Raw genomic sequence first — 23,396 nt, 5'->3', positions numbered from 1 at the left:
AAAACCATGCTAATTATATGCTCTTTACAGCATGCTTGCTTTTTACTTTCTTATGCACCCTTTGGCTTTCAATCACCCTCTGTTTCATGCTAACCTGCTTTGTAACATAGCTGCATGGTGAGTGGTATCTCTTCTATTTTCCATATAAGCCATTAGCCAGGAAACCTAGTACAGGACCTGGGGGTTGGGGTTAGAGGAAGACATGATTGGTTTGGTTTGTGGGTTTTAACACTAATTATCAGCAATGAAAACGTATACAGCATATACATGCTGGCCAGTATATTTGGTGGAGGAATAACCTGCGAAACTACCTGGGAAGCTACATGTACCAGCAAGATTTTTCACATACCTAAATTGGCTGAGCCGAGACCAACTCATGCAGAGGTGAAATGTGCGAGTGAGCTGTAAAGGTGAGATCATTACACCTGACTCAGCTACCCATAGCTCCAGGAGAGGGGTAAATTGTGCTAAACAGAAAATGAAATCAAGAATGATTCTAGCCACAGTAATCTATCACTGTGCATCTTTTGTTTATCATCATGTTTATTATACTGATATCCAATAAATATCCATTAGCCCAGTCTCTATGTCACACTTTTACACCAGGTATACATGCAGGTCACAGATATTCCCAAGAATAGAGGAACCAGTCATACATATGTGTAGCAGACTTGGGTTAAATTACAACATAATTGGTGTAATCGAATAATTAATTACAATTACACTGTACATGTATTTGCAACTGTAATTGAAAATCACCAATATTGTGATGTCCCTCAGTAGCATGTGTACAAGTGACATCAGTATTGTGGATGTAGTTATTTGTAATTGTAGTGCAATCAGAGGAATGCATGTGTGCATACATATCTTAAAATTAATTGAATAACCAAACTCTGAGTTTTGGTTCCTCAGTTTTATTGCAAAAAGAAATTAATCAAACTCAACAATAACAGATGTAAATATGTAATTAAACAATATGTTTAAGAATTAAAAATAATTTAAACTATCATCTTATTTGATTCTATTGGCACAAGGTTGAATATCACAGTAAAACAGACAAAATAGCATGTAGGTTTACAACTAAAATCTCAATTACACCAGTTGAAAAAATAAATAATGAAAATTTCAAATCACTAAACATTCAAATGGACAGGTAATCTTTGCTATGTGAAAATTAAAGCTGTATCTTTATAATGAAGAACAGTGTAATTTTTACAGTAATTTAATGACTATTCATTGAACAACAATGACCTCACATGGAACATAATTTCTTTGTGGAGAAATATAAAAACAAAGCCTTCTACACAACTTAAGTAATTTTGGAAAATGAATCAAAAACTAGGAATGACCCGAAAGTGAACCCTAGCGAGGTCACTGCATGATGTCACACACTGCATTAGACTAAGAAGTAACAGCAGGAAAACAATTGGAAACTGCAGGCTCAAAACAACAGTAAGAAAATTATATAACTGATACAGGTATTTATAATATTAGAGTTGGTTGCATTCACTGCCAAAGAATGTCATTGCTGATTGCTCTAAAACATGCTCATCACATATCGATGCCCCCCCCTCCACAGATGTAACACTGCTGTAAGCATGCTAAATCCTCACATTACCCTCTGCTTAATGTGAAGTGTCCTCACAAACATCAAAAATGTTACAATAAAATAGTTATGCCCTTGTTGAAAAATAAACCTTTTAAACAAATATATAATTGATTCTGGTCTATACAATAATCATAACAACACAAACAGAAAAAATTGTGAGTGTGCAAGAAATAAATCAGTATCTGTAAAATATCAACAATAAGAGAAAGTTATCCATGATATTGACTGTGTCCTGAGAACTCAAATCATGCATAAATATAACTAGCCATGTAAAATATGCTGATCACTTTATATAACAAATGTAATTGTTTACTGCAATATCCATAAACCACAAGAACACTAATACAGACTGTCAATATGCTAATACAGCAGTTAAATGAAACATTCAGTATAACCCATTGACATATGACATGAAATAATTATAAGTGTGACAACTGTAACCATATGACAAGAAATTGAGCATATAACTCCTAACATGAACTGAACCTGTGTGTACAATATGAACCCTATTTGCTATTCCATTGATCCAGTGTGTACAATATGAACCCTATTTACTATTCCATTGATCCAGTGTGTACAATATGAACCCTATTTACTATTCCATTGATCCAGTGTGTACAATATGAACCCTATTTACTATTCCATTGATCCAGTGTGTACAATATGAACCCTATTTACTATTCCATTGATCCAGTGTGTACAATATGAACCCTATTTACTTTTCCATTGATCCAGTGTGTACAATATGAACCCTATTTACTTTTCCATTGATCCAGTGTGTACAATATGAACCCTATTTACTTTGCATTGATCCATTGTGTACAATATGAACACTATTTACTTTTCCGTTGATCAATTAAATTTGAACTTGACATTGAATATCATCATCCAAAATGCATAGAGAATTTAAATACCAAGTTTATGGAAGATAACTTGTGCAACCAGAATATTTTTTTTTAATCATTGGCATAGAATATATTACATGGGAATACTTAATTCAGTTACTTTGCAGAGACCCTACATAAATATTATTTAAAGTTTGTTTATATGTAAATTTCAGTATCACTCTATGTGAAAATCATTAGGGTTATGATTTTCAACACAGGCCAAAATTAAATGAATTCTAGCACGAATTAAAGACCCAGTCAGATATGATATAACAAAAACAAATCACTTTGTCTCTCTCTTTGTAGATGTAATATTGTGATGTTAATTTAATGTGTATAATGTTGCCTTTCATCTCTCCTCTTCTTTGAATCTCTCTAATCTACTATTTCTCCTCTCCTCTTATCTTCTTTGCTTTTTGTTCTGTTCTCCACCAGGTTCCTCCAGTCTATCAATCCATCACTCTCACATGGTTTCTCTTTGATGATCTATAGCAACTCTTCAGTGGTTCCCTTCATTTCATTAAACATTTTCATTTGCTCCCTTAGAACTTCTGCTACTTCTTGTGATGCCTTGGCTGAAACTTGTAGCCCATCTCTTAACGTATGTACGGCCACACCCATTATCCTGCTAGGGCCAGTGATGACATTGTCCACCTTGTCCATCATTTTATTTGAACATCATGATACTGTTGTCCCTGAGCTGGAACTGGACCATGACAAACTCTTCTACCGCAAGGCCAGCAACTCCTTACCTGTAACAGTTTCATTCAGACTTGTTCATTGACCGACTTGCACAAGCGATGACACTTTCTTGGCCATTCTAAATCTGGGACAGGATTGCACATTCCAGCATCACATGCATCTGTGTCCAGGATAAAAGTTCTTTCATCTCTTGGAAACATCATGATCTCCAGACCTGATAAAACCCTTTCAACTGATTGAAAGTTACTTGGCACTCTTTTGTCCAAACCAATGGGCTGTCAGTTTTGGTTAAGTCAAACAATGGCTTGGCTGTCTTAGAAAAATCTCCATATAAAGTGTCTGTAGTAGGAACTGGTACCCAAGATGGAATTGTAGTCACATTTTCTGGATCCTTCCATTGGATTATTTTTCCAGACTAGTTTCAGATTCTGATTTAAGTTTTGAGATTCTAACGTTTGCTTTGTTTTCTACAATTTTTTTTTGTTTGTATGTATTTTCCTATACATTTATTTCTATTTCCCACATTTTAGAATCCAAATTCAATTTTGAGTAGTTTTTTTTAAAAAGTACTTTTTATCAACTGAAGGGTGTGTCTAGGGTCTTAGTTACTCTCATTTTTTTTATAAAAAATCAAGTGAATGCGTTTAGGTTTATCCAGAACCAAGATGCAAGTAAGGCTGTCCATGGATAATTTATTCCTTTCTCAGATTTTGTTATAGGATTACTTGATTGATGTGTACATTTGACCTAATCACTCACAAAGTAAATCAAGTCTGAAGGCCTTATGTAAGCTTTGTGAGTGATTAGGTAAAATTTACACATCGATAAATGCCCAACCATGATCATTTAATCCTTATAATTCCAATTTTTTTTTCTAACATCAGATCAACAGATTCAATCAACAAAATATTCACTTTTATGTACATCATACTTTTCTTTCATTAGCCTCTTAACTGCGATAAACTACATAGTCCTATCTTTGCTAGCCAAGATTCATTGATTCTTTATACAGTGATACTGGGTAGAATGTCGTAGCAGGTCATGCCAGTGATATATTGTTATGATCATTATTTTAATATATATAAATAATGTTTGTTGTGGTTAAACCAGGAATATTCCTTGTTTTTTTTTTCCTTCCGAAAATTACACTTGCATATGGCATGTGTTGTTATACCAACGTCATTGTTACTTTCTATGCATTTAGATCTATCTAAAGCAAAATTGTGTCCATATATAGTGAGATCCCTTGGTTGACATATGACCCTGACCTTTAATAACTGCTGCTGTAACATGTTGTCAAGGTAAAATGCAATAATTTCCAAAGATTGGCTTCTGGCTTCTAAAGCCTGCCAAATGCCTTCTTTGGGAAAAGGGGTGAGTGTTGGAGTGCAGGAAGATCTGTGCAATTACATGGTTTTAATGTCTAATAGTCAGTTTTAATCAGTGGCTTGTCATTTTTGATCGGAAATCACAGGAATGGGTGGTGGGAGCTTGTTGTTATTATAAAGGTTTAAGGCATATATATATATATATATATATATATATAAAACTTCACATCAAATGAATTGGTAATAGTGAACCAAAAGAAAGTCTGCGGACTTTATCGGTATAAAAAATTCCAGATCAGTATCACATGACCGTTTACATCCAATCAAAATGTAGAAAACGCAGTCAATTCATTAAAAAATTGGAATTTTTATCAAATAAATTTATTTTAAAATTTCGGTTATTGTTAAGATTAGGTAGACCGATTCCATCTTCATTCATATTTTATATAAGGTCTGTTTCAATTTTTAGATTCCTCTGTCCAGCATAAAACTTATTATTTTTTCTATATTACAAATCTATGGTTTTAAAATAAGTAACAGAAAAGAGCGAGAAGCAACAAACTTTGTTAAACTCAGCAAATAATTTACTTCTCTAGAATACAAAATGAAAATGTAAAAAAAAAATAACTTACAGCATTGTGAATTAAATCCCATATAATCCAAGAATTACAGACACAAGTCCTAATTATTAAAGTTTTTAATAAACTTTAGTGGAAATCAAAATTATATCTAATGCTGGTCCATGTATTGATGTTGTGCCAACAGTCTTTGATTAGATCACAATAATACAATCCAAGAATTCATCCCTTTTTTGAAATTTCTCTATAATTCAAGTCTCTAATTCCAAGAATGTTATTACTGAAGATCATTCTTTATTTCCAGAAAAGAATAACTCCCATTAAGTAATTTGCATAAATGAATTCTAGCCCAAATTAATTACTGGACACAACATAATACCCCTAATTCTGCTAAGATCTTGCAGCACAAATTAATAATTTCTAGAAGAAAAGAAAGATTATAGAGTCCTCAACTTGACCTTGGATCACAAGTAGCATTTTCTAAAGAAAAAAAGACTTTTACCCAAGGGAGAATAACCCTCTAGAAGATTCTTAATGTTTACAAAATAAAATCTTATAATTAGAGGGTCTTGCAGAGCACTTTGTATTTCCAGTGAATAATAATTTGAATAAACAATTCGACCCAAATCAAGTATTGAATACAAGTATTAAATAATTTTTCAAACCAGATTATATAAAAAATAAGACACAAAGGAAGAGCCAGGATGTAGATCCAAAGATCATTTGTAGAAAATTCTAAAGTTGTAAACATATAGAATCTGTTACTAAAATAGGTTATACAGTAAAACCTGTCTTGAAAGACCACTATTATGTGAGACCACCTGTCTTGAGACACCATCCTCACAATAAACAAATTTAATGATTATATAGTGTTATGACCAGTTATGAGAGACCACCTGTCTTGAGAGAAATAATTTTATGGCAGAATGGGTACTGTACTAAAAAATGTGGAAAACATCAGGTCCAACAGATTCTTCATGGGGGATTACCAGTTGGTTAAGTGGAACTGATTATTGATTATGAAGTTCTGACCAAATCATATCATTAAGATCAACTATTTTTTGGCATATGTGTGTGTGTGTGTGTATGTGTGCACGTGACTAGGATTTTTAATGTAGCTATAATAAATTTTCATTCATATTGCTACAATGTCTGCACTGTGCCAGTTCATAGTGATGTCTAGCACTGAGGCACCAGCTGAGGAGTTTCCTGGTCAAAAGTTGAGCAAGAATACGGTATGGACCCGTGTCTGTTTTGTATTGTGCATTGATAATCATGTGTCCATGAATTGTTTTAATAGAATTTATTCACAAGTGTGCAAGAATTTTGATCAGACTTTGTGCACATGATTAATTAAGATGTTGTATTAGTTTCCCTGGCAACTATTTGAAAACTCTTAAAATTTAGATACATATATTCCCTAATTATTGCCCCTGGAAGCATTACATTTTCAAAATTGGGTGGGGGGTGTTTATTAGAGCACAATAGTGAAAACTAAGTTGTTCTTTTGATTTACTCTTATAATGATCACATGTACATCTTGAGGGATTAATACCACTGAATTCAGTCATTGTAAATATCTGTACAGTTAAAATAATCAATTGATGAACATATTTCCCACTCAACAGCTGGCTGAAGTAGGACTGGTAAGTCTTTCATCTTGCTGCCCAGCTATTTTATCATGTTTAACACTCAATCTGATTAAAATCAGATCTCCACTGTCCTAGGTGAATATCTAACAGTGACCGCTTAAGGGTCATATTCTGGTTACCTTTGAATTGCCAATGGAAATGCAGCTTTCAGAAATTTGAAAGTGAATCAGATCATGGGGAACACACTGACACTCTTCAGCCATGCTGCCTAGTATCCCAAAAGCAAAATTATAAGACTTCATCTGACTGGCTGATAAAATTGGCCATTATGTTAATAACTTAAGCGGTCAGTGTCAATCTTCACTGGGGCCCCGAGTGGCCGAGTTGTCTAAAGTGCTCACCATTACTGATCACTGCCATCTCACCTATGTCTGCGTGGGTTCGAGTCTCGGATTCAGCCAATGTAGGTATGTGAGAAAGCTTGCCAATAGCTTCTCGTGGGTCAGTGGTTCTTTCTGGGGTTTTCCCAGGTTCTTCCTCCACCATTAATACTGGTCGCCATGTATAGCCTATCGTGTGCTGAAAATGGCGTTAACCCCCAAAACAACAAAAATCTTCACTAGGTCTGTGAGTGGAGATCTGATTTTAATCTGATTGGATTAACACTACATGTGTGCCTCTGGCTTGAGTAATTTATACATTGTTACACTGTAGCAGTGTGATTAATTGACTATTGCAGCATTTTGTTGTAATCATGGAATCTGAAGCAGATGGGTAATGAAAATCACAGCCTGAGTAATTTATACAGTGATACACTGTAACAGTGTGATCATTAATTGACTGCTGCAGCATTTTGTTGTAATCATATATCTGAAGCAAACCTGTAATGAAAAGCACAGCTCTGTATCTTTCAATGTATGTTTCTGTTTCATGGTTTTATAATATGTTCTAGAGAAGTCATGTTTTTAGTGACTTTCCAAGCAACCTTTTGGCTTCCATAGCAAACAGGATTAAAATGCATTTTTGACCACTCTGAAAACTAATAAGCCATTTGTGATCCATTGTTACTGGAATATTTTTTAGACATGTTTACCTATAGTATTTTGTTGTTGTTGGTATCTTTGTGTAACAACTACATGGCTTCCAATGTCTTATCCAAAACAGGCAAGCCATTTTCTTTAAACAAGTGCCATTAAAAATTATTTTGGTGACCTCATTTACAATCTTTTGTGTTAAGAGAAGCAGGCATAAACTGTTTTTTAGTTTGTCTTTAAACATTTCCTGGAAAATCTAAAGAACTCTGTAGGAAGATTTCACATAAGATATTTTACCAAGGTTTTATCACGGTGAAGCATTGAGACCTCAGACATTTCTTATGACTTCCATGGAAGTTAGCTGAGAAATTAAATCCAATTTACACATCCAACTGGTCATAAAGTATTAGCTTGAACACTTGTAAGAGCCAGATGAACAAATTAAGCCTACTTGGGCATCATGTTTAATATTTTTACATTAAAAAGAAAAATCTGAACTCCCAACTCTTTAATAAATACAGTCAAGCCTGACATGGTGCAAACTATCAATGCATGACTCGGCCCAAAATGTATGCAGGTAACTTCCTTCTATTTACCATGTATTTGCACATTATTAAACCAGTAGTGCATTTTGAGCTATACTAGAACATCTGGTGAATTTATGTTTATCTGTAGTAAACAAAACAGACATGCTAACTTCCAACTGCTAAAATTACATCTTGCCAAAATCGTCTCCATGGAAGCAAAAACATAAACATAAACCGAAACAGGGGGCCCCGAGTGTCCGAGTGGTCTAAAGCACTCTCCGTTATGATCACTGCCATCTCATCTCTGTCTGCGTGGGTTTGAGTGTTGGATTCGGCCAATGTGGGTATGTGAGAAAGGTTGCCAGTAGCTTCTCGTGGGTCAGTGGTTCTTCCCAAGGTTTTCCTGGGTTCTTCCTCCACCATTAATACTGTCCACCATGTATATCCTATTGTGTGCTGAAAAATGGCATGAAACTCTACAACAACAATAAACCAAAACTGTCTATTCTCAATATTTACCATATGATACTAAATCATAAATTTAAATCAAAGAATTTATTTCCAACTGACCTTGCCATTATATATAGATAACATACAGTTGATCTTTCGACAATGCCATAGATGGCATTGCTTAGTTGCAATTACAAAACTGCCGATTTTCATATGCAAATGATTCAATTTAATTTAATCCAATCTTGAAATATGCAGAGGAAAATGCCACGGAATGATTTTGTCTGATTTAATACATGTAGAATAATACTGCCTGTTGCTCCCCATAACTCCTGTGTCTCCAGTCAGTTGCATCAGTAGTTCCCCATCAATGTCTGTGTCTCCAGCCAGTTACATGAGTAGTTCCTCATCAATGTCTGCGTCTCCAGCCAGTTACGTGAGTAGTTCCTCATCAATGCATGTGTCTCCGTTCAGTTGCATCAGTTGTTTCCCATCAATGTCTGCGTCTCCAGCCAATTACACAAGTAGTTCCTCATCAATGTCTGCGTCTCCAGCCTGTTATATGAGTAGTTCCTCATCAATGTCTGCGTCTCCAGCCAGTTACATGAGTAGTTTCCCATCAATGTCTGCGTCTCCAGCCAGTTACATGAGTAGTTCCTCATCGGTGTATGTGTCTCCATTCAGTTGCATCAGTAGTTCCCCATCAATGTCTGCGTCTCCAGCCAATTACACAAGTAGTTCCTCATCAATGTCTGCGTCTCCAGCCTGTTATACGAGTAGTTCCTCATCAATGTCTGCATCTCCAGCCAGTTACGTGAGTAGTTCCCCATCAATGTCTGCATCTTCAGCCAATTACACGAGTAGTTCCTCATCAATGTCTGCATCTCCAGCCAGTTGCATGAGTAGTTCTCATCAATGCATGTGTCCCCGTTCAGTTGCAGGAGTAGTTTCCCATCAATGCCTGTCTCCAGTCGGTTGCATGTGTCTCAACTCTCAAGTCAGTTATACAAGTCATTCCCGATCAGTGCCCATGTCACAAGTCAGTTGTATGTGTAGTTTCCCACCAGTGACTGTCTCTCGAGTCAGTTATATGAATTGTTCTTCATCAGTACCCGTGATTCATGTCAGTTCGATTTGTTCCCTATTAATGCCATCATCTCAAGTCAATTATGAGTTGTTCCCATCAATGTCTATGCTTCAAGTAAGCTCACGATTTGTGCTGGTTTGACAATGTTTTGGTCGCGTAGACTATCGGTTATGAGTTGTTCCCATCAATGCCTATGCCTCAAGTGAGCTCACAATTTGTGCTGTTTGTCAATTTTTTGATCACATGGACTATTGAGCTGCTAGTCACCAATTAATACATTTATTTTGACTGACCTTTTAATGCAGAAGGCAAGTAAAATCTATCTTCTTTTGAGCTATAGCATTAAATCCATCAAAATACTCACTTTTTTAGTATTAGTCTATGAGAACAGAACACTTGTGTATCCAATCCATGTCAGAACAGAACACTTGTATATCCATTGCTTATTGACCTGAAATTTAAATAGCTGATTCATGCATGGAAATCAGCATCACCGAAAGTAAGAGTAATTTATGATAACTGTATTGACAGTGACGACTATATCTCTACGAGCTGACTAATGCTTGAAGCAGAGCTTTACTCTTACCTTGGGGATGATGCTGCCCTACACACATGCATCATCAGTTTAAAGTTCATGTCAATAACCAATGGATATACATGTGTTCTGCTCTGACAGAGATGAATACTAAATAAAGTGAGTATTCTGAAGGATTTAATGCCATGGCTCAAAAGAAGAGGATTTGTTTATGGTCCACATAGAAACGTCAGTAAAAGTAAATGTATTAATTACCAGCCAGCACTCCGATAACACTGATGCTCTATCACAAATTATGCCTCGCAAAGTTGGTATCCATCACCACTGAAGTCAGAAATAGGTGTAGAACAGCTTGTTAGTCAAGGTTTTTGCAATAGTTTACCAATGATTTATTCTGGTTTTATCTAGGTAGATAAAGGGCAGACGAGGGTAGCGACAGCAATGCCTCCATCAGCACCAGTCCCTGATGACTCTGGAGATAATAAGCAAGGTAACAGTAACTAAAATCATTGTTACAGGCACACATGTAGGACTCCATGGCTGTAGCCTGTAATGAATTGCACAGGTTTGTTTATATTAGGTACAGTCATAGCCTGGACTGATTGCTGTGTAATGCTGTTGCATATAATGACCGTCATTTGTACTATTAAACTGGGAATTCATCAATTTGTAAAAGTTTAGACATTTCATTATGCTACAGTACATATTTTGTATTGTAGTTTTTTTATTTACTGAGAAAGAGACTAGCACTATTCATGGATTCTACAGTACATATTTTGTATTGTATTTTTCTATTTACTGAGAGAGAGACTAGCAATATTCATGGATTCTACATTAGAATATTTTGATCGCTTTAGTTGATTTTTTAAATATGAAGAAACAAGGTTATCATACAGGTTATAGCAGTGGTCCTGAACGTTTTGTGCCTATCGGCACATTTGAGAATTTATAAGAGAGTGGCAAGCACCAACCACTACTGTTTACAAATAAACTGATATACCTTTGCATACGCATAGCATTGACATACCTTGCGAGTATATAATTTTAATTTGTGTTCCATACTCATATTATGGCCTTCATTATTTAGTACAACCTCTTTCTGTTAAAAAGGATAATTATGATTACTAAAAAAAAACAGATGCACAAAAAAGCATTGGCTGGAGCCAGCAGGCACTGTGTTGGGGACCGCTGGGCTGTAGCCTGCAGGCACTGTGTTGGGGACCGCTGGGCTGGAGCCTGCAGGCAGTGTGTTGGGGACCGCTGGGCTGGAGCCAGCAGGCAGTGTGTTGGGGACCGCTGGGCTGGAGCCAGCAGGCACTGTGTTGGGGACCGCTGGGCTGGAGCCAGCAGGCACTGTGTTGGGGACCGCTGGGCTGGAGCCTGCAGGCACTGTGTTGGGGACCGCTGGGCTGGAGCCTGAAGGCACTGTGTTGGGGACTGCTGGGCTGGAGCCTGCAGGCACTGTGTTGGGGACCGCTGGGCTGGAGCCTGCAGGCACTGTTGGGGACTGCTGGGCTGGAGCCAGCAGGCACTGTGTTGGGGACCGCTGGGCTGGAGCCAGCAGGCACTGTGTTGGGGACCACTGGGCTGGAGCCTGCAGGCACTGTGTTGGGGACCGCTGGGCTGGAGCCAGCAGGCACTGTGTTGGGGACCGCTGGGCTGGAGCCAGCAGGCACTGTGTTGGGGACCGCTGGGCTGGAGCCAGCAGGCACTGTGTGTGGGACCGCTGGGCTGGAGCCTGCAGGCACTGTGTTGGGGACCACTGGGCTGGAGCCAGCAGGCACTGTGTTGGGGACCGCTGGGCTGGAGCCTGCAGGCACTGTGTTGGTGACCACTGGGCTGGAGAATTCTAAAAGCGCTATAACTAGTATGATGTTTTAATGTTTATGTAATGCTATCAATCATTCTTCTACCGGATCCAAAGATGGCATATTGAGCTCTGTTTGGTGTATATAAAATTCATTAACCTGTATGATATTATTTCTTCTTAAAAAGGTAATAATCTCTATATACCTTGATTTCTGTCATGTGACTATGCAGTGACTGTATTTAGATGAGAATTGAATACTAGGTCCACATGTGAGTTTCTGCTACATATGAATTCCCATACCAGCGACTTTTTGTAGCATCATGTTTGAGTGATTTGTGAGTGGTCAAGGTGTATAGGGGTTGGTGCTTGTAATATAGGTGATGAGTGCTATAATCTTGCTTTAGTAAGAATTAACTAGTCTCTGATCTGTATGGTAATAATTTATCATGACATAAATACATACATACATACATACATACATACATACATACATACATACATACATACCTATGGTTGACACATGCAGGCAAGGCAGTGGGTGTCATAATCTTCATACAGTATGAATTAAAAAAATTATCTAACCTGTTTGATAATACTATTTATAAATGTGTGTGTGTGTGATTTGGCAATGAATAATTATGATGACAGGATGCTTCCTTTATACATTGTATAAATTGTCATATTGCATTTTGCATTGTGCCAAACCCACTGCTCCATTATCATTACATGTCATAACAGTTGTGTGGTTAGGAAATTCACTAATTTACCATAGCAACAGACATGAAAGAACAAGACTCAGAGAACTGGCTAATTTAATATAGCAACAGACATGACAAGACTCAATTAGGGAATTAGTTAATTTAACATAGCAATGGATATGAAATAACAAGACTCTGTGAATTAGTTAATTTAACATAGCAATGGACATGAAATGACAAGATTCAGTTAGGGAATTAGTTAATTTGATATAGCAATGGACATGAAATGGCAAGACTCAGTTAGGGTATTAGTTAATTTGATATAGCAATGGAGATGAAATGGCAAGACTCAGTTAGGGAATTAGTTAATTTAATATAGCAATGGACATGAAATAACAGACTTAGAGAACGTGTTACTTTAACATAGGAACGCAAATGAAATAACAAGACTCAATTAATGAATTGGTTGACCATGGCAGTCATCCTGAAAATCATATCACTACTCTTTCCAAAAGAAAATCTAATCAGCATGGGTTTTGACTAGAAAACTTTTTGTCATTTCTAGTTGTCCCTGAAGAATATCCTGCTGATCTGGCTTCCAATATGGCTACCTCAGTGGCCATCTTGAAAAAGTTGTTGTTGCTCTTCCTTCTAGATGGATAGTGAGTTTTACTTGGGGTTTTCACCAAAAGGCTTTATGTGGTATCTGGTTAGATCTTAAATAGTGAAAGTCAGACATCTATTATGGCTGCCATTTTTGCTATTTTACAGATCTTCTGATTACTACTACACCATTATGTAAGTCACATCAACATGGGGTTTTCGCCAGAAAAATTCTAGTTTGTTTTAAATTAAAATTGTGCCAATCTAGCCTTCAGTATAGCTGCCATCTTGGCTACTTTGAAAAATCTTTTGTATTGCTTCTTCTCATAGATGGATGTTTACATTAAAAATGGACCGCTCCGGTGGCCTAGTGGTTGTAACGTCCGCCTTGAATGCTGGAGGTCGTGGGTTTGATCCCCAGCCGAGTCATATCAATCAAAGACTTATAAAAATGGTACTAACAGCTGCCTCGCTTGGCACTCAGCATTAAGAGGTTAGTATTAGGACTGGTCAGCCTGGTGTCAGGATAATGTGACTGGGTGGGACATCATGGTACATGTCTGTGGCATGATGCCCCAGTGCAAGACATCACTATAAACTGCCACACTGCAGACATCATAACGATATGACGGAAACATTGTTAAAGCTATGTTAAAAATCCAAATCACACAACACATTAAAAATGGAGTTTTCACCTAAAGGTATTATGATGTTGGTCCCAAATGAAAATGGAGCTGATCTGACATCCAGTATAACCAGCATGGTAGCCAACTTTAACATTTTGTTATCATGATAACTTGTGAATGGATGAACATATGCACATTGGGTTTATCAGCAAATCGTGATACTGGCCTGATCTTAAATTAAAATGTTTCCAATCTTACATTCAGTTTGGTTGCATGAAAACTTGAGAGAACCCATTCACCTTCAAAATAAGTAAAAGCTGTGTGACCAACCGTAGCTGATACATCTCTGTTTCTAATTGTACTGATTCATTGTCTATGACTTTCACAAAATCATCAGAAATAGATAAATTCTAAAACAAAAAGGATGTTGCTTACATCAATATCAGAGCATAATATATCTCTTAATAAAGCCTTCACTTGTAATTCTAATCATTCAAACTCAAGAAAGTGGTGAATGAATGAAATCCACAGCTTCCATTTTGGAGAGCGGAGAATCCAACCCAGTTAGTTTAAATAACAGATTAAGACTATTTTAACTAGAAACCATCTGATTTGATACAATGGTCATTTGCCAACATGTCTGTTGTTGGCTTCAGTTGGCCTAGTGTCATCTTAGTCCAAAAGTGCTAGTGTCATCTGAGTGCTTACCTGAGTTGAAGGCTTATAAACAAGAAATGGTCATCTCTTGAAATCCTGAAAATTCTTTTCAGCCATTAGAGCATAAGCCTTTTCAAGGGACTCTTTGAATTTTTGCTAAACTAATTACATGTCATAGGCTGCATTTAAATGGCCACTGAATGGTGACTTAAAAATATTTATAAAATATCACTTAGAGAATTTAATATTGGATTGTAAGAGATGAAAAACATCTGAGTATTAGTTTTCACTGCAAAGACTGAACCTCTTGCAGACAATATATGTCAGGAATTGAACAATTGTCAAACTGTACAGTGCATTATAACCTCTGCATTACAATATTGGGTGACAGAATGCGTCTTCGAAGTGAAAAGCTTCAAACATGAGATAGTGAACTAACATTCATAGTATGTTAATGATGGGGACATTGTTAAGGACAATATTGGTGTAAGCTATATCCATGTGAAATTTGTCCAGATATTTTTTAAAGCAAACTATATATACACTATATGCACTATATATACACTATATACACTTTCAATATAAGGCCCAGGTTACTTTTAACTTTGTGCATGCTGTTACGATCTGCATCAAAGAAGTGGTCGTTTTGGCATTATAAAAGAATGACAATAAGCTTTATTTTAAAACATGATAATTTCTGATTTAAATATTACAGTGATTTCCCTTCTTGAATGCTGGTTGTAAAATTTGCTTCCAGACCCAGTCATTCCTGTGGAGATCCTTCGTATGGATGATGAATCCCTTCAGTTATACAAAGAAGCTTTGCGAGATGGAAAGGAGAAGGTTTATAGCATTAGAGTCATGGTGGTTGGTCAGTTTGGGGTTGGAAAGACAACATTAACAAAGCGCCTCCTTGGACAGCATGTTGATATATCTGAGTGGAAAAGTACAGAAGGAATTGATGTACATAAACATTGTTGCAAAATTGCTTTGGATACTGGGGAATGGATAGTACAGCGTGAAGGTAGGCCATCATTATCCTGAAACATTACAAAGTAAAAACAGGAGGTGTTTTTCTGCCTGTCTGAAAGTGCATGAGTAATGATGTATAATTCCTCCTCTAGTGTGTATAGAGATTTTAAACCAGGGGATGTGATTACGGTTATTTTGAGCAATGATGTATAATTCCTCCTCTAGTGTGCATAGAGATTTTAAAACAGGGGATATGATTTTGATCATTTTGAGCAATGATGTATAATTCCACCTCTTGTGTTCGAAGAGAGATTTTAAAGCTTGGGATACGATTAAGGTCACTTTGAGACATGCACCACCTTTAGAACTTTGTTTCATCCACCACTGGGGCAGTGTAGTGTATAATGCTATAATGCAAGCCATTTTTTTTTAAATAATGGTTTGTAAATTTACCTGCGTATTGACTAAGAAGAAATGCACACTATGTGATGTTCCTGAATTTATTTTAACGGTATACATTAGAGTTGGAATCAGGTGTATGGGTCAAATCTCACCCACCCCAAAAATAAGATTGCATGGAGTGTTACTAGCAATGGATTTAGCTTGTGTATTTTTCCCCAAGAACAGTACAATAGAATTTAGTGTTACTATTGCTGGATTTAGCTTGCATATTTTCCCCCCAGAACAGTACAGTTGAATGGACAGTTACTATTGCTGGATTTAGCTTGTGTATTTTTTCCCCCAGAACAGTAATATTAAATGGGGAGTTACTAATCATGAATTTTGGTTGTGTAATTTTTCCCCAGAACAATAAGATTGAATGGAGAGATATCAATGATATATTGTGGCCATTTAGTTTGATTGGCAGGATGAAAACTTAGGTGAGACATGAATTTCAGCCCGGTGTGTTTGTAGATATTGTCTGCAATCCTTATTTCATCAGAGACATCCTGCACATATTCCAAGTAAATTGATTATGTAGTAAACACATTTTGCTGGAAAACCTGGCTGATCTAATAGCATAGCTATGTGTCCGTCATGTTGAGTGTTTGGAGATATGAATCCATAAAATATACTTGTGTGTAATGAACATTTTATTGTCATGAATGGACATATTTTAGTACAACATTCAATTTGACTGTATTGTTTCCTAGCCCTATAGCAAGGGGATGTAACTGTTGTTCCCAGACCCTATAGCAAGGGGATGTGACTATATTGTTCCCTGACTCCATAGCAAGGGACATGACTCTTTTCCTGTGACCCTATAGCATAGGATGTGACTATATTATCCCCTGACCCTATAGCAAGGGGATGTGACTATATTGCTCCCTGACCCTATAGCAAGGGATGTGACTATATTATTCCCTGACTCTATAGCAAGGGATGTGACTATATCATTCCCTGACTTGATAGCAAGGGATGTGACTATTGTTCCCTTACTCTATAGCACAGGATATGACTGTTGTCCTGTGACTCTATAGCAGGGGATGTGACTATTGTCCCATGAATCTGTTACAAGGGATGTGACTATATCATTCCCAGACTCTATAGCAAAGGATATGACTATTGTCCCATGACTATAGCAAGGGATGTGACTATATTGTTCCCTGACTCGATAACAAGGATGTGACTATATTGTTCCCTGACTCTATAGCAAGGGATGTGACTGTATTATTCCCTGACTCTATAGCAAGGGGATGTGACTATTGTCCCGTGACTGTGTAGCAAGGGATGTGTCTATATCTTTTCCAGACTCTATAGCAGAGGATATGACTATTGTTCCATGACTCTATAGCAAGTGGATATCACTATATTGTTTCCTGACTCAATAACAAGCGGATGTGACAGAGTTTGTCCCCTGACTTAAAAGCAAGAGGGTTTGACTAGTGTCCCCTGACCCTGCAGCAAAGGGATGTGACTATATTGTCCCATGACCTTACAGTGAGGTGATGTGGCTCTATTATCCCTGACTCTATAGTGATTGGATGGGACTGTATTGTCCCCTGACCTTAGATGATGGGATGGGACTGTATTGTCCCCGACCTTAGATGATGGGATGGGACTGTATTGTCCCCTGACCTTAGATGATGGGATGGGACTGTATTATCCCCTGACCCTAGATGATGGGATGGGTTTGTATTGTCCTCTGACCCTAGATGATGGGATGGGTCTGTATTGTCCCCTGACTCAGTAGTAATGGAATGAGACTGTATGGTTCTCTGAGTCTGTGGTGATGGGATGGGGCTGTATTGTTAACTGACCCTTTAACAAGGTGATGTAGAAATAGTTTCTGTCCATCTATCTTTCTGTTCAAGTGTTTGTCTGTGCGCAATGTTGTTGCCAATATATTATCCATATTTTGTATTTGATTTTACTGAAGTTTTGTGTAAAGTTTTATCTTATGAGTGGGATGATCAGCTTCATTAGATTGTACTTTTTAAAGTTCTTTGCACAATCAACATACAATAGTCATTCCATTGGCTTGTGAGGAAATAAGCATTCATACTTTTTGTTTTGTTTTATTAAAATTCATTGTGAAGATTTATTTTAACAATAGCTGAAAGGATTTCAATGAAGATAACTTTTGTCAGTCATGTTCTACAGAATTATGGCCCTTGAATGATTTAGAATATGAATTCTTCTAGCGTATAATCATTCTAGTGTTAAGAATTTTTGTTTGTAAAGCTTCACCTCAACAGATTTCAGACAAGTTCTGCGGTGAGTAGACATTGACAATTTCCTAAAAAAATGATGATTCTCGATCAGCTTAGAATAAGCATTGATATTGCTTGTGAATATTCTAGGAATCAGCTTCTTTGATTCCAAGCAAATTTGCTTCAAGGTAATAAATGAATTCAATAACTATTAGACGTTTAACATATTTGACGGAGTTATATCCCTTGAAACACTTAAGAGAAGCATCACAAAGCATGCGAACACTCTGTCATTCACAGGTTTCTGTCTTGGATTTCACATGTTGGAGTCCAGAACTCCCAAAATGGAAACAATTGTCCAGATCAAAAACTTGTACTTGCAATCATAAAATTATGATTTCCAGGAATCATTATTCAGGTCTGAAATGTCATAGGGGCCATGCATAAATTTTATAGCAAAATGGTAACGACTGTACTCACCTGATGTTTGCATTCTTAATTAGTCCATTTAATAAATACACTGAAATGCATAAATGGTTTTAATTTATTGAGACCCAAATGTTTCAAATGAGTTACCTTTCAAAGTGCTTAGAATAAAAATCAGTGATTAACATATTTGTAACTTTATTAGCAATTACCATGTATTTGTAACTTTATTAGCAATTATCATGTATTTGTAACTTTATTAGCAATTATCATGTATTTGTAACTTTATTATCAATTATCATGTACTTGTAACTTTATTAGCAATTATCATGTATTTGTAACTTTATTAGCAATTATCATGTATTTGTAACTTTATTATCAATTATCATGTATTTGTAACTTTATTAGCAACTATCATGTATTTGTAACTTTATTAGCAATTACCATGTATTTGTAACTTTATTAGCAATTATCATGTATTTGTAACTTTATTAGCAATTAACACGTACTTGTAACTTTATTAGCAACTATCATGTATTTGTAACCTTATTAGCAATTATCATGTATTTGTAACCTTATTAGCAATTATCATGTATTTGTAACTTTAATAATGATGATAAAAAATCAAATTATTGGTAATTCTCTTCTGCACAATATTACATTTCACTATAAGAACATGAGCGATAAGTAGAGATGTCAAAATCTTAAGAAATTTGTATGGGGTTCCCATCAATCATAGCGATCGCTTACCCAGGTATCTGATCAAATGGGACTGCTCCGGTGGCCTAGTGGTTAGAGCGTCCTCCTCAAATGAGGGAGATAAGGGTTCGAACCCTGACAGAATCATACCAAAGACTTATAAAAATGGTACTTTCAGCTGCCTCGCTTGACACTCAGCATTAAGAGGTGAGTGTTAGGATTGGTCGTCCTTGTGTCAGGATAATGTGACTGGGTGGGACATAATGCTACTTGTCTGAGGCATGATGCCCCTGTGCTAAACATCACTATAAACTGCCACACTGTAGACATTGTAGCAATATGACTGACGTTTTTTAAAGCTACGTTAAAAATCCAAATCACACACACACACACACCTGATCAAATGGAAATTGTATTAAATGTGAAGCTGAACTGCTTTGTCACAGGTTCAAATATGCCAACCCCCAAGAGCGATATAAGCGTTGTAGGGTTTAATGCCATTTTCCAGCACAAGATAGGCTATACATGGCGGCCAGTATAACTGGTAGAGGAAGAACCCTATAAAACCCGGGGAAGAACCTCCAACCCACGAGAAGCTACTGGCAAGCTTTCTCACGTACCCATGTCAGCTGAGCCTGAGACTTGAACCCACGCAGACAGAGGTGAGATGGCAGTGATCCGGAAATGGTATAAGCATAATTTATTACAAATATAAGTGGCAAAAAGCATGATCTGAACATAACAAGAGCAATCTATATATTACATGCCATAATTACAGAAAACTGCATGAAAAATGCACATATTTATTGTATTTAATGTACATTTATTTTTGCTAATTACCTGGATCTTCAGTTAAAATTTTTGGCTTGGGTTTCCCACTAATGAATAAATAGAGTCCAGTAAACAAGCATGTGAACAGCGGCCCTGACTTGATACTCGCATCAGGGCACACACTTGAGGCAAAAATGGCATTAGTTAAACTGGATATTTATAATGTGCTTGCTTTTTGTGAATTGTAGTACGTATATACATTTTAGTTCATCATATATTTCTTAATCATTATTGTCGCTGTCAACGAAAATTACTGACATAGTTAATGTCATCTGGATCTAAAATCATGCACATTTAAGTCGCAAGAAAAACGGTGCACGAACCACAGACAAGCACGTAGTTAGGAATGCCTAGCTTAAAATTTATTCTTAAATAGGTCCTGCGAGAAAGGAGATAAGTGTCCTCTCGTATTATTATATAGTACATGTATGACAAGTAAATTGTAAGCAGCCATACAAGCCCCTGTAATGCGCACATGACATGAACCTCAAACAGTTATCATTATTTTGTGTCTGGATCTGAGCTTGGAATACATTTTTTTAATGGGTACGTGTTTGCTCGTTCTATTACCCTGATTATTATTAATGGATGGCTACCTGGGTACCTGTTGGCATCTTTAGTGATAAGTTACTGTGAATATAAATAACCAAAATTTTTCCACATTTAATTTTAGGTAACTTTTACAGAATGTTAATACTGCTACTTTTTAACTTTTAGTTTTTCCATGATGTTTATGTTTTCTTTATCCTCTGACTTGATCCTCCAAGAACTTTTATGTTGGTAATTCTTCATACTTAAATTTTAAAAACTGTACTTTTAATGAACAGTCTTTTGCTAATGTTAGTTAACCATACAACCACTACTACTATGAACTTGGCCTTAACATCTATAATACAATGTTAATTAACCCTACAACCACTACTACTATGAACTTTGCCTTATCATCAATAATACAATGTTAATGAACCCTACAACCACTACTACTATGAACATGGCCTTACCATCAATAATACAGTGTTAATGAACTCTACAACCACTACAACTATGAACATGGCTTTATCTATAATACAATGTTAATGAACCCTACAACCACTACTACAATGAACATGGCGTTATCTATAATACAATGTTAATGAACCCTGCAACCACTACTACAATGAACATGGCCTTATCATCTATAATACAATGTTAATGAACTCTACAACCACTACTACTATGAACATGGCCTTATCTATAATACAATGTTAATGAACTCTACAACCACTACTACTATGAACTTGGCCTTATCTATAATACAATAATGTTAATGAACTCTACAACCACTACTACTATGAACATGGCCTTATCTATAATACAATGTTAATGAACTCTACAACCACTACTACTATGAACTTGGCCTTATCTATAATACAATAATGTTAATGAACTCTACAACCACTACTACAATGAACTTGGCCTTATCTATAATACAATGTTAATGAACTCTACAACCACTACTACTATGAACATGGCCTTATCTATAATACAATGTTAATGAACTCTACAACCACTACTACTATGAACATGGCCTTATCTATAATACAATGTTAATGAACTCTACAACCACTACTACTATGAACTTGGTCTTATCTATAATACAATGTTAATGAACTCTACAACCACAACTACAATGATCATGGCCTTATCTATAATACAATGTTAATGAACTCTACGACCACTACTACAATGAACTTGGCCTTATCTATAATACAATGTTAATGAACCCTACGACCACTACTACAATGAACTTGGCCTTATCTATAATACAATGTTAATGAACCCTACGACCACTACTACAATGAACTTGGCCTTATCTATAATACAGTGTTAATGAACCCTACAACCACTACTACAATGAACTTGGCCTTATCTATAATACAATGTTAATGAACCCTACAACCACTACTACAATGAACTTGGCCTTATCTATAATACAATGTTAATGAACTCTACAACCACTACTACAATGAACATGACCTTATCTATAATACAATGTTAATGAACCCTACAACCACTACTACTATGAACTTGGCCTTATCTATAATACAATGTTAATGAACTCTACAACCACTACTACTATGAACATGGCCTTATCTATAATACAATGTTAATGAACCTTATGACCACTACTACAATGATCATGGCCTTATCTATAATACAATGTTAATGAACCCTACAACCACTACTACTATGAACATGGCCTTATCTATAATACAATGTTAATGAACTCTACAACCACTATTACTATGAACTTTGTCTTATCATCAGTAATACTGTTAATTAACCCTACAACCACTTCTACAATGAACATGGCCTTATCTATAATACACTGTTAATTAACCCTACAACCACTACTACTATGAACATGGCCTTATCATCAATAATACAATTTTAATGAACCCTACAACCACTACTACAATGAACTTGGCCTTATCTATAATACAATGTTAATGAACCCTACAACCACTACTACAATGAACTTGGCCTTATCTATAATACAATGTTAATGAACTCTACAACCACTACTACAATGAACATGACCTTATCTATAATACAATGTTAATGAACCCTACAACCACTATTACTATGAACTTTGTCTTATCATCAGTAATACTGTTAATTAACCCTACAACCACTTCTACAATGAACATGGCCTTATCTATAATACACTGTTAATTAACCCTACAACCACTACTACTATGAACATGGCCTTATCATCAATAATACAATTTTAATGAACCCTACAACCACTACTACAATGAACATGGCCTTATCTATAATACACTGTTAATTAACCCTACAACCACTACTACAATGAACTTGGCCTTATCATCAATAATACAATTTTAATGAACTCTACAACCACTACTACTATGAACATGGCCTTATCATCAATAATACAATTTTAATGAACTCTACAACCACTACTACTATGAACATGGCCTTATCATCAATAATACAATGTTAATGAACTCTACAACCACTACTACTATGAACATGGCCTTATCATCAATAATACAATTTTAATGAACTCTACAACCACTACTACTAT

At 36.2% G+C, this 23,396-nt stretch overlaps 1 protein-coding gene across 1 annotated transcript in view; it reads left to right on the top strand.

Annotated features, from left to right (window-relative positions):
- Window positions 1-15,493: 15,493 nt before the first annotated feature.
- LOC149789596 (uncharacterized) overlaps window positions 15,494-23,396 on the top strand; it is an 83,075-nt gene continuing 75,172 nt past the window's right edge. The window contains exon 1 of the mRNA XM_089973070.1: window positions 15,494-15,747. Within this exon, the coding sequence (XP_089829196.1) occupies window positions 15,510-15,747 (238 nt within the window). The 5' untranslated portion in view covers window positions 15,494-15,509. The remainder of the gene's footprint in view (window positions 15,748-23,396) is intronic.

This window comes from Sinohyriopsis cumingii, chromosome 10, assembly GCF_028554795.1.
Source record: "Sinohyriopsis cumingii isolate HCF-2022 chromosome 10, ASM2855479v2, whole genome shotgun sequence".
In the NCBI taxonomy this organism is placed as follows: domain Eukaryota; kingdom Metazoa; phylum Mollusca; class Bivalvia; order Unionida; family Unionidae; genus Sinohyriopsis; species Sinohyriopsis cumingii.
The sequence above is the reverse complement of the archived record's forward strand: the minus strand, read 5'-3'. Positions and strand labels throughout refer to the sequence as shown.